This window comes from Propithecus coquereli, unplaced genomic scaffold (assembly GCF_000956105.1).
Source record: "Propithecus coquereli isolate 6110/MARCELLA unplaced genomic scaffold, Pcoq_1.0 Scaffold651, whole genome shotgun sequence".
NCBI classification, from domain to species: Eukaryota; Metazoa; Chordata; class Mammalia; order Primates; family Indriidae; genus Propithecus; species Propithecus coquereli.
The window spans coordinates 1,389,883-1,402,547 of NW_012152519.1; the positions used below are offsets into that span (position 1 = coordinate 1,389,883).

Genomic DNA, 12,665 nt, shown 5'->3' on the forward strand with positions numbered 1-12,665 from the left:
GGCAAAACCAGGACTTTTTTGGTTTGTTTTGCTTCCAATAAGAGCTCCCAAGATAGTGGGCTAATTAGGACACGCCCGGCCTGCGGCGGCCACATGTGCCTGCTTGTGCACACTGGGCTCCTGGGCCCGACCCAAGGAGGGAACGTGGGCGCGGGAGCCCGGGAGCCAGCGGGTGGCCTTTCCCCCAGTGTCCCCCCAGCACTCAGGTGTCGGACACACCAGGCCCCGCTGGGGTCCCCGGGGCCTCGCTGGGAGCAGGAGCTCCGCCAGGGGACCAGGGCTGGGGCGAGTACATCCCTCCCAGATCCGCGCATCTCACACCAGACGCCACCCAGAGGGGCCTGGATGATCCCGGGAGCCCTCGCGCCTCTGCGGGACCAGACAGGCCCTCACAGGTGCTCTCACGGGCTCTCATGCGTTTGTCTACAAACGGCCCCGCCCCCCCCGCCCCCGAGCTCTCTGCCACCCTGGAGCAGGACTGGGGGGGCCGGGGGGGTCCAGGGGTCAGACGCCCAACACACTGGCAATCTGGGGTGGGCCATGTGCCCCCGCCTCTGCAGAGCAGGCCAAACTTGCCCCCAGGATCCCAGGGTGTCTGACTATTTCTGCTACAGTTCAGGGGAGGCTCACGGGGCATCTCCCTGGGGCTCTGGGAGGACCCAGGGGCAGTGACGGGGCTGGGACGTGGGTCAGGAAGAGATGCAAGGGGGGTCTCCATGGTGGCACTTGGGGGTGTCAGGAGTGGAGGCTGAATGAGGGAGCCCCTGAGGGTGCCTACAGACCAGGGGCCTGCAGTCTCTGTCAGTGGGCAGGAAACCGCAGAGCCCCTCCAGAGGGTCCCTTTAGGGAGAGGACGCAGCCTCTGGGGCGAGTGGATGGCAGCAAACAGCAGCCCTTGAAAGGCCCTTGAACGGCAGCTTGGCCCCTCCCACAGCCCCCCCAGGCCTGGGACCTTGTCTCTCGCCCCTGCAGATCTGCGGGGGCCGCCTCGGGTGCACCCGTGCTGGAGATGGCACGGGGCCGGGCAGTGGGCAGCCGCACGAGGCGGCCGCTCTCTGGCCTTGGCCAGTCTCAGGTCTCGGCCTGGTTCCCAACCTTGTCTGTCTGATCCACCTAAGTCCTCAGGGTGGCGGCAGGCCTGTGACCTCACCCCAAAGTTGAGGGACCAGGGAGTGAGAGGCCACATGGGGACTGGGCCCCCAGCCTCCCAGTTCCCTCCAGGAGGGTGGCCGAGGGTCCTGCCTGCCTGGGAGCAGAAGGGAGCAGAGGGGAGAGGCCCAAGCTTAGCCCGGCCCCACAGCCCACCAACTGGACCCCCTAATCCAAGCCCCAGCACCTGCCCTTTCTTAGCCAGGCTGGGATGGTGATGTCTGGGGCCTAGGGGTCCCCACAAGGTGGGCAAGAGGTGGCCAGGGCTGCACACACGGCGACAGGGGTTCTCCTGGGCACAGCGATGCTCCGCTCTGCTAACCTCAAGAGCAGGACTAAGGTCAGGAGTCCCGGGGGCTGAGTCCCAGCTCCACCAGTGTGACCCGGCCCACCGCTGCCCCACCCAGGCCTTGGTCTCCTCATCTGCAGAGTGGGGACGAAATCGGCACATGCTGTGTAGGACGGCGTGGAGCTCGAGGGGGTCCCTACCCCTGTAACTCGGGACTTCTTGTCAGCAGACATGACCCCTACCCGCCGACTGTCTGGAAAGCATGATGCCTGGTCTCACCTATTGGCACAAAGCTCCAGCCAGGAGGGAGTCACGGCGGGGCTGGCCGCTGAGGAGCAGGGACAGGGCCCGGCCCACACTCGGGGCAGCCAGTGAGCACCAGGCACGGCAGCCGATGGGGTGAGCAGGGGGTGCTCTGGGGAACCTGCTGCCCCTGGGGTCGGGATCTCTTCTGTTCCCTGATGTGTCCTGGAACTGCTGGCACCTGACACTAAACTGGACACCTGGAAACTCCTAGTTGAACAAAACAGACCCCGAAACCCACGGGGGCAGTTCCAGCCGGGGCAGCCCCGCAGGAGCAGAAGTGGCCACAGTGTCCCCGATGTCTGGAGCCGCGTGCCCGGACAGTGCCCAGGGGTCCGGTCACCTTCCCCAGGACACTGTCAGCCCAGGCCGCCCCTCCAACCTCCTCTGCCCTACCCCCGGGGCTCGGCTGCAGCTGAACTCGGCGCCGTCCTGCGCCAGGGCTTGTCCGCTTTCGTGAGAATTGGATCTTACGGTTTATGTTAAAGATTCCCATTTCCCATGTTAACTGTTTAAAATTTACAACCCATTTCAAATGCTGTGTTTTTTTCAGACGTAGATGGAAAATGAGTTATTTTGACATTTGTGTCCTGGTTCCCTCCCAAGCCGCCAGAGTCCAGGTGCAGGTGCCAGAGCCCAGGACACTAGGGCAGGACGACAGACAGGGCAAGGACGGGGAGGACCACACAGTCGGGTGACGAGGGACAGACAGGGGACCCTCTGGAATGGAGCTTATTTTTCTAGTGACAACGGTAACAGAGAAACCTGACGGCAAAACCTAAAAGGACTCTGGCCACGTCTCCAAAGACCCGTTCGTCTGGCAGAGGAGACGGGCGGGGAGAGGACACCTCCCGCCTGGTCCCCGCGCCAGGCGCAGTGGGGTCGGGGGGAGGCTGGACTCGAACCGATTCGAGAAGCACTGGACGTCCCTGCACAGCCCGCACAGATGCGGAGGGCGGAGCTCACGCCCCTGTGGGTGGCGACGCCAGTTCCTGAGGGAGCCCCGTCTCGGCCTCTTCCCTACACGGCTGGGCCACACCACGGGCCCCGGGAACCCCATGCCCCTCCGCACCCGCACGGCCCCACGCGGCTCACCTGTTCGAAGGCCCCACGAATCGCACCCTCAGCCGCCCTGTGTCTGGGGCTTCCCCTCCCACGGCCCTGGGTGAGGAATGAGCCTCGTAACACACACCATGTGGGTTCAGATCCTGTCTCCACCGCCCACCGACGGCGGGACCCTGGTCTTCACTCGACCTCGCTGCCTTGGCTGCCGCCGGAGGTGCAGGGTATACTAATGCGTGTCGGAGGGTTTCTGTGGGGGTCCAGGCCGTTAATAACACGTAGGGAACTGAGAACAGTGCCCTGCACAGGCCAGGAGTGTCTGCCCTGGTCACTGCGGGGTCTCCCCTGCCCGTCCCAGGTGGGCACGGCCCCGGCCGAGCTCGTGCATCTGCGGGAGAGAGGCCCTCGGAGAGCAGCAGGCAGCGTCTCGCCAGACCAGGGGGAACTAAAGGGGGACTGTTCTCTGTTTTATTGGGGTTGGGGGGATGCATTTTCCCTCCGCCTGTGTACGTTCCTGAGTGACTATTCGCTCCTCTAGCACCGGGCTGGCCGCGTCCAGTCTCATGCCCTGCGCTCAGGACGTCCCTTCTAGAAGGTGAGCCTCTTCTCCTGGCCGCAGTCGAGTCTCGCAGGCAGGAGACAGCCCACCTGGGTCCGCTCCGTCGCGACCTCAGCCAGGGGGACCCTGCTGCGGTGTCACTGCCACAGTTTCCCTCCCGCTCCCCAAGACTCCTGGTGGCTGGGAGCGGGACACGTCCAGAGCCCTTGCAAAGCTGGCTGAGAGCCCCCCGTGCAACGCCCAGCGAAACACACCCGGACCTACGTGACCTGCGCAGACGTGGAAGCCGGCAGACGGCCGTGGGGGCTTCACACCTGCCTCCCTCTCCTTCTCCCCCGCAGACCGCGCGGAGCCCCAGCTCCACCCGGCCCCGCCCGGCCCCCGCTGAGGCGGGCCTCGCACTTCGCGGCACCCACTCTCCCTAGAGCTGCGCCAGGGCCGCATGGACACTTCTCCCCCCACCCCCCAATGACTGCAGGCGCCTCCTGCTCCCCCGAGTGCAAGGGCCTCACCCCTGCTCTCTCCGTGCCCCTCTGCAGCCCTCGACCTGCCAACCACCCGCACTGTCCAGCTCTGGGGGAGCGGGGAGACCCGCCTTGCTCCCCCTTCCTCACACCCTCTGCCCCCCGCCAGACCCTGTTCAGAGCCGGCTCCCCTGGGAAGCTCCTCCTGGTCAGTCACTGGGAACCGAGGCCATGCGAGCTCCCAAGGGTGGGTACCACATTGTGGGCCTGGCCTGGCAGGAGGCCAGGGGTCAGGGGCTCGGGTCAGAGCCCCAGCTTCACCTCGGCCTGGCCGTGCGGCCCCTTCTTTGTAGAAAGACAGGACTGGAGTCGGAGCGGGAGGCAAGCTGAGAGCGCAGAGGGAGGGGCCGCTACAGCTCCCACGCTCCGCTGCTGCCCCCAACCCAAGCCCGGCCCGCTCCCCGGGGCATCAGTCCTGCTCCCCAGCTGGGTAGGAGCTCCGGGCAGGGGCAGGGATGTGCTCTGTTCTCTCCCCCCCATCAGCCACAGTGCGGTGCAGCCGGCACTCGACAGATGTTTCCAGACGGGAGCACGGTGCCTGGGGTCTGGCTGTGGGGGTTTGGGGGGTTCTGACTAGAGCCTCCCAAAGGGTCTGTGGTCCTGCCACTCTCCCTCAGGGCCTCTCCCTCCGCCCTGGGGGGGGTCTGAGTCTCCCTGCCTTGACCCCAGCACTGGTAGGACAAGAGAGTCGGCGCCCCGGCTCCAGGAGAGCCCTGAGGCCAGACTCCGGTGGGCTTTAGAGAGTACAGAGCTCTTGCAACGCCCTGATCTCCTCTCGCGGGCATGTCTGAACGTGGGCCCAGCCTCACCCAGGGGCCAGCGGCTGACATGCGGTCTGGGCTCCGGTGAGGAGACAGCCGTCCCCCTCGGAGCAGGACCTCCATCCTGCTGGCATTTCCCAGGTCTGTGATTAAACGCATGGAAATGCCAACAAGACTCGACTTGCGCCGGGGGGAAGGCTCCCTCTCCTGAAATATGCATGCGGCACCCTCTCCTCTTACCTGGGGCTGAGACAAGGCCTTGCCCAATCCGTGCCAGAGCCACATGGAACTTTCCTCACCTCAAGCTGGAGAAACGTGCCCCCAGAAGTCCCGAGAGGCTGCTCAGACCTGTGTCTGCAAGACCTCAAGGCCCGGGGCTGCCGCTCCCGCCCGTCTCCACCTGCACACAGCGGCCGGCCGCGTGCAGAGGGTGGGCGGCCTGGGCCCCGCAGCGGGCCCCAGTGGGGTCCCCAGGCCACACCCCTCCCCCAGGCTCTGCAGCGCTGCCCAGGAGAGGCAGGTGGCCGACGGGGCACACAGACTTTCTTCACTCACTCGAGTACGGGCTGGCCCAGGCAGCCTGGGGTGGGCCGAGGGGAGAAGACACAGCTCACGCCGGCTCCTCGCCCTCCCCAAGCCCCGTGGGGCCAGGTCAGCATCAGCCGCCCGCCCCAGAGCCGCGCCAGGCATAGGCCCACATCCTGGGTCCATCACACAGCCCCTGCCCTGCAGGAGCCCAGCCTGAGACACCAAGGGGCTGGGTAGCAACACGGGGCGAGGGGTGAAGCCGTCACGGGTGTCCCATCTCAGTGACCTCAGTGACCCAGAGACGGAGGGAACGGTGGCCCAGGACAAGCTGGGGGCGGGGAGCACGAGGCAGCGGGACAGGCCCGGGGAGCCAGGAGACAGCATCCGCTTGTGCAGGGCATCGTCCAGCCCGCTTTGCCCCTTCCCGCCCCCGTCAGTGGCTCTGCGGTGGACGGACGGTCCCACCCCAGCCCTGCCTCGGTCACCCCTCCTAGGCCAGCCTGTCTTCCACACCACTTCCCGGGCCCTGTCCTGGCACCTGCCCGGGGAGGGGCGATGGCCCCGCACACAGACACGGCCCCGCAGCGGATGACAGTAAACAGGCCAGCGAGCGTGTGGGGGCCCCGGGGATCAAGGGAGGTAGAGGAAAAACAGAATCAGGCGTCCAGGCAAGGAGGGGCTTGAGCCAGGCCCCGCGGGAAGTCGCAGGTGCCGGAGGGGCAGGTGTGGGGGGGGACCCACGCAAGGGCCTGTGGGGCAGGAAGGGCTGAGGCCGAGCAGGGGGAGCTGGGGGCAGCGGGAGAGCAGAGCAGAGGAGGGGGTGCCCGGGGTCGCGAGGGCTCCCTGGGTTCCGGAGTGGACAACGTGCCGCGTCCAGGGGCCACATCTGAGCAGCGAAAGGTGGGTGCGCAGGGGCCCGGCATGTCCGCAGCAGGGTTCACAGGCGTTGGGGAGCCAGAAGGGCCCGGGGTTTGGGCTGAGCAAATGGAAGGGGGGGTTCCCACAGCCGAGGTGAGGCAACATCACCATCAGGGGAAGCTGAGCACTCAGTTTGGGTCTAGCAAGTGGAGGCCCCCAGGCTGGCCTGCAGGGAGGCGGGCACGGCTGGGGGCTGGGGGCGGAAGAGAATCTGGCCCTGGGGCGGGTGGGGTGACTCCTCCACGCCCCTGGACCTCCCTCGGCCCAAGGTGGCCGAGACCCAGCGTGGCCTGGGGAGGGGCCCAGGGTGCCGCCAGGCCCAGCTCAGGTCTCCGTCTCCCCTCAGCCACCCCAGCTGGGCTCTGTCCTCTCAAGCCCCGGGAACCCCTCCCAGGTCCCCAGCACCTCCATGTGGCTGAGCCTCTGTCCCCTTTCTGTCCTCCCCATGTCACCTCTTACAGGTCCTCCCAGCTACCCCTGGGGCCGGCCTCCCTGGCTTCCCCGGCTCTCCCCGTGTCCCCGGCCATGTGGTCCCCACCCAGCCCTGGCTTTAATCGCCCATGCCCGGGACCTCCGGGGTCATCTCCACACCCGCTTCCTGCCCAACAGCCACACCCGAGTGTCCAGGTGGCTGCTCCAGCCAGGTGGCTGCCCGACCCCTGCCCACCTCCCACCCTAAGCCTTCTCTCCAGCCTCCCCGGGAGCAGCAGAGCCTCGTCCACAAGGCCCCAGAGCAGACTTGCGTGTGCTGCCCGCACCCTCCCCGCCCACACTCTGAAGGTCACCTTCAAACTCCATCCTGTGCCTGACCACCACCCACCCTCTATTGATGCCTCACTGTCTGAGCCAGCGGGGGGTGGGGGTCACCTCCCAGGCCCCCAGCACCCTCGACCCCCCTCTCTCCTGTGGCTTCAGGAACAGCCACAGCCGACACTGCGTTTTTGCCCCAGCGCCCTGCCATGATTTCACCCATATCAGGCCAGAAACCTTGGGGTCACCCTCCCCCACCAACCCCTCACATCCAGCCCGACAGCAAATCTCGTCCAGACCCGCAGGGCTCCTCTCCACCTCCCTGCCCACCTGGCCTGCGGTGCAGCCTCCCTCACCTGTGCCGCGGGTGCCTCGGCCCTGCCCCCCTGCGGCCTGTGTCAGCACTGCAGCTGGCAGCCCCAGCGCCTGTGTCCCTGTGTGAGCTCAGGTCCCGGCTCAGCTGCACAGGAGGCGCCTAGGGACTGTTTCTTGCCGCGCAGATTGGCTTTTCCCGCCTGGGCCTGCCCTCGGTGTCCTTCCTGCCCCAAGGTCTGCCCCGCCGGCGCACAGGCAGTCTGTGCTGCCCCTCCGCACAATGCCGACGCCGCTCATGCAACACATGTTCACTGATGCCTGCCAAGCCGGGGGACGGGAGGACAGGCCAGGCCCCACCGTCACAACCCAGCCACGGGAGGACACCGCAGCCCAGACAGGCCCAAGCCCCACTCGACACAGACAGGCGCAGGGAGAGCCAGCGGCGTCTAGTGTCACCCTCGTTTATCGCGTGAGACCCTGGAGCTCTGCAGAACAGTGGCTAGGGAGGAGGCCGGGAGGGGTTGCTGGAGAGTCCTGGGCATCGGGGGCCGTGCGGGCACCGCCATCCCCACGGCGCACCTCGGCTCGTCTAGACGGGCCCCTCGCTGCGGTAACAGAGCCAAGCTCCATCTCTGCATCAGCCTCGGGCCAGGCGCTGAATGGCCCCAGCAAGGGGGAGCCACAGACTCAGCCTTTGGCGTTGTCTGGCCAAAGACCCCGCAGGGGTTGCTCAGCCTCGGCAGGGCAGGAGGGCGGGAGACACAAACAGAGAACAGCTGAGGGTGCAGGAGGGAGGTGCTGAGGCCGCGGCTCTCCGGCTTTCCTGCACCTCGATCTGCGGACCCGTCTGGCCAGGACACACATGGACCCCACGGACAGCCGTGGACCGAGTCTCAGAAAGCAGCGTTGCCTCCCAAAGACTCAGCTGGTGGGTGCCAGGGACGGACCTCGAGGCCATCCCCGGAACCCCACACCACACTGGCGCACTTGGCAGGAAACCTGGCTGGGGGCTCGGGCAGTGTCCTGAAATGCGACACTTCCTTCCACGGCAGGCCCCCAGGCAGCCTTTCCACAGCAGGACAAAGTCTTGAACTGCAGTACGATGCCAGCTGTTCATTTTGGGTTTAAGACCCTCTGGGCTGAATACTGTTTTCTCTGGTGACATTTTCATGCCGTGGGATGAGGTCGCAAATGCTCTGTTTCTCTGACACAGAAACAGGGAAACCCCATCACTCTCCAGATTAGAATGACCCAGCCCATCCCACCTCCCCGAGGGGACAGAGGCTCTGGAGCCAGGGCTGGCCCTGGAACTCTCCCTGCCCTGGCACTCGGCCTAACGCAGGAGAGGCACTCGATCGACACTTGCTGAGAAATGAATGAACGGACCACAGTCATCCTTGGTCTAAGAAGAGCAGACTGATGACACGGTTGGCCACTGCCGGTCCCCAGGGCACAGAGCGGCAGCAGCGGGGTGGACACCGCGGCTCCTACAGGGAGGGAGGCCCCCCCCCCCATGGCCCAGGGCAGCGGGTCTCCACCCCCGACCCGCCCCTCCGGGACAGGCACCTGCGCAGCCGCCGTCAACCTCGGCTGGGTGCTCCCTCGGCGAGTCCCTCGGCGATGCCTGCTCCACTAGAGGGGAAAGGTTGTACCAGAGCCCCCACGTCCCCACGCCCCTCGCCTGGTCGGGCAGGGGTGCTGACCCCCAGGCCAGGGCTCCAGGCTCTGCTTTGGGTTCCAGGCGGCCTGGTGGCCAGGAGACAGCCCCTCCCGGCTCACCCACCGCCTGCATCGAGAGCCTAGGGGTACACAGCTGTCCCCACCAGGGGAGCCCCAGGCCTGCTGTGTGTTTCCAATAACAACTCCTTGGTGGACAAAGGGATCAAGAGCAAGGGGGTGACAGACAGGGGCACGGTTTCCGCACTGGGCTGCAGTCCTGGTGCTGGGTTTCAGATTCAAGGTCGTGCTAAGCGTGTTAGAGGCCGTGCTGCTCCTGGGCTCCACACACGGAGCCAGCGCCCATGTCAGGCTATGTAGACAGGTCACCCACGCCCCTCACCCAGCCTCTGGGCCACACGGGCGCTGCCTTGTCTCCCCACAGCCTTGCCTGGGGACACACACACACAGACACAAACACACATGTACCCATCCCAACACATGCAGACACATTCAGTCACTTAACAAACACGTGTACCCACACCCCCGAATCACACCTGCACACACACGCCCATGCCAGCCTGCACACACATGAGCACACACCCATGACAACACACACATTTACACACAGTCTCACCCGCGTGTGCACACACGTCCACACTAGCACCCACAAACACACCCACGTGAGCACACACACCCCAACCTCCCACACGCACACACATTCTCCCATGTAAGTGCACACTCACAAACACACGCACCTCTCTCACACACCTGCGTGCCCTGACCACACTGCGGGGAGCCCACAGCTCCCCAGAAGCCCCCATCCCAGGTCCCTCTGCACCCACAGCTCCCATCTTGGCCCGGCAGAGCTTGGGGACCCCGGACTCCATCCACCTGCCCATCCTGCCGGGTCTCTCGCGTGGCACGCGTACCGTAGCCCCACGCCCTGCTTCCCCAGAAAGAAGGCTCGGGGTGAGCAGCCGCACCCGGCTTCCCACCTGCTCAGGTAGCACCTGGTGCCCGCCAGGCCCCCAGGGACCCAGCAAGTCTGGAAATGACACAGGTCCCCGGGGCTCAGGCCACAGGGACCTCACACAGCTATCGTCAATTCCTTCCCCCCACCGGGCCCGCTGCTCCCGCAAGAGGGGCAGGGGGAGGCCAGCTTGCCGCAGGCCTTGACCAGGCGCTCAGAGCCCCGTGGAGCCGAGCCCACGGCTGAGGAGAAGCCCCTGCTGCAGCGGCTGTCAAATGAGCACGTCGCCAGATGAGGCTGCTCTTGGGCCTGGGAGCAGGGCGGGGCGGCTTCGCACCAGGCCCGGGAGCAAAGATGACCTCCAGGGCACCGAGCTCCTAGCAGCTGGGCGGGGCAGGGCAGCGTGGAGACCCTGAGCCCAGGACAGAGCCGCCAGGCCCAAAGCCCAGGAGCATCAGAACCCCCAACTCACGAGGCAGAAGCCCGGCTCCCCCAGCACTGATGGATGCTGACCAGCCTCCCTGCCCAGCCAGCGGGCGCTGGCCCTCGGAGCTCCTGCAGGATGGCAGGCGTCTCCCAGATCTGCCCAGCATCCCTGTCCGGGACCTGCCTCCGGCCCCCCGACGCCTCCCTTCCTGCCTCTGGTCACCCCAACTGGCGGCAGGAGCCCGACCAGGGAGACAGGCAGGAGACCACGCGGAACCCTCCACTGCAGCGAAATCCCCTCCCGAAGTCCCCAGCCAGATGCAGTGAAGGGTGCACCGCACCTACCGTGGCGAGGTGCCGCAGGGGGTCACCGACGTACAGCATGGCAGGCGCCGGGGGCTCTGGACGCGCCAGGGGGCTGGCGTCCCTGGGGACGAGGCATGGGTCTGGGTGGCCGGGCAGGGAAGGGGTGGAGTCGTGGCCGCCCGGCAGGTGGACAGAGGGGGAGAGGCTCCGCGCTAGGGAGGCAGGCGCCAGGGATGCTCGGGAACATGTGGGCTGTTTGTTGGCATTTTCGCTCTTCCCATCTCCCCTAGTTCTGTCAACTGGCTGCATCTAACAACAAAACCGCGGCCCAGCCCCTTATCCTCATGACTATTCATCCGCGTCCAGGGCAGGCCTCAGCTTGCCCGATGATGTGTTGGACCGCACCAAGGAGGCTGCGCGGGGAGGGGCGGGGACGCCGGGTCAGTGCGGCTCCATTATCAAAGCCCTCCAGGGCTCCTTTGGAGACACCCGTGCCCGGGCTAGGCCCTGGGGGCCCCGCGCCCGCACCCCCGCAAGCAGGCTCCGCCCCTGAGCACGAGGGGTGAGCCCTGGCCCTCGAGACCAGGGTAGGCAAGGCTGGGCCACCCCAAAGGGGAGAGATGGTGCCGCTGCCCTTGGAGACCCAGGCGGAGCCAGTCTCCCTACTGCCGGGGAACTTGGTGGTCTGCAGGGACCACCAAGGGCTGAACAGAGAGGACAGGCTCATAGGCTAGTGTCCCGGGGCCCCTCGGAGAGCCAGCTGACGAGAATGAACCTGCCACCCACTACGCGTCCACAGCGGGGGTCCGGCCCAAGAACCCAGTGCTCACGCTCAGAGCCCTGGCCATGCTGCTGGCCTTGTCCTGGCACTTGACAAGCCGCCAGAAACAGGGACGCAGCACTGACGCCAAAGAAGAGCCCAGAGGGACTGCAGGGCCCACCCCACGTGGTGGCTGATGGCCTGGGCACAGCCAGGGGCTCTGCAACGGTGGCCGCCTGGCGGGGGCTTGGAGTGGTTACCGCCACTTCCTTTCGGGGGTGTTCGAATTTCCACTCTGCTGTAGGATCTTTGGTGCAAAGCTGCCCTTGGCAGAGGGGCCTGACCCCCCCGGAAGCAGCCCGGCAGCAACATGCAAACCCACCCTCTGAAGCGGGACACTCGGACCCAAGCTCCAAGCCCCCAGAGCACAGCGGCTTCAGCACACAACAAGTTTAAGAGTCTTCAAGGAGCCACGAGGACAACGCGAGACCCTTTCCTTCCCATCTTGCCCAATCCAGCTCCCTGCCTGTCCCTTCCCGGTCTCCTCCCACCTCTCTCCGGTCTGAGCACCCTAAGAGCTAGCAGGGGCCTTGCTCCCCAGAGAGCTGGCAGAGCCGGGCTCCGGGCACAGGGAAGCTTGGCCCGAGGTCACCAGAGGGGCCTGGAGGACCCGCCCAGGCTCAGGATGGCACTGCATCCGAGGGGCTGGGGCCGGGGGAGCACAGCTCAGGGCCCCGGACCGTGGAGGCCACCGGGGAGGCACGGGCACTCCACTCCGTGTGAGCCCCACTCAGAGCCCCATCCTCGAGGCCACAGGGAGGCACGGGCCCTCCACTCCGTGTGGCTGGGGTCTCAGCTGCCCACAGGCAGGTCCCTCATAATGAGAGAATCGAGAGAAACCCAGTTCTGTTTGCTAGACAGATGTGCAGGAAGGGGGTCTCTGGGGAAACACCTGCGGGGGTCTGCAGTGGGGTGGGGCGAGGCTTGCAGAGGGCGAGGCCCCAGGGCCTGACCGTGAGCTTCCTGCACTGTCGCTGGGCCCTGCTGCAAAGACGCCAGTGGGTGGGAGTTCTTTCCGCCTGCAGAATCTGGGAGGTGGGCTGCCCGAGGCTGGAGGTGTATGATGTCGGGCCAATTCCCAGCCTCCCCACAGCCAGGGGCCTTGCTTGTCAAAAGGGATGAGTGACTGAAGAAGAGACCCAGGTATGTCCCGTGTTCGTTTCATAAATAGCCAAAAAGAAACAGCACAATGGAAGAGGGGCTTGAGGCGTGAAGGACAGATGGCCGACCCGCGCTCAGAGCGCGGCGCCCAGCGTGGCTGAGCCGCTCGTTTCCACCTGCCAAGCGCTGAAGGCCGCCGGCCTCCGCCTCAGAACGGCACCAGCT

At 66.1% G+C, this 12,665-nt stretch overlaps 1 protein-coding gene across 1 annotated transcript in view; it reads right to left on the reverse strand.

Moving 5' to 3' along the window:
• TP73 (tumor protein p73) overlaps positions 1 to 10,789 on the reverse strand; it is a 40,319-nt gene extending 29,530 nt beyond the window's left edge. The window contains exon 1 of the mRNA XM_012660085.1: positions 10,559 to 10,789. Coding sequence (XP_012515539.1) covers positions 10,559 to 10,597 — 39 coding nt within the window. The 5' untranslated portion in view covers positions 10,598 to 10,789. The remainder of the gene's footprint in view (positions 1 to 10,558) is intronic.
• Positions 10,790 to 12,665: the final 1,876 nt, after the last annotated feature.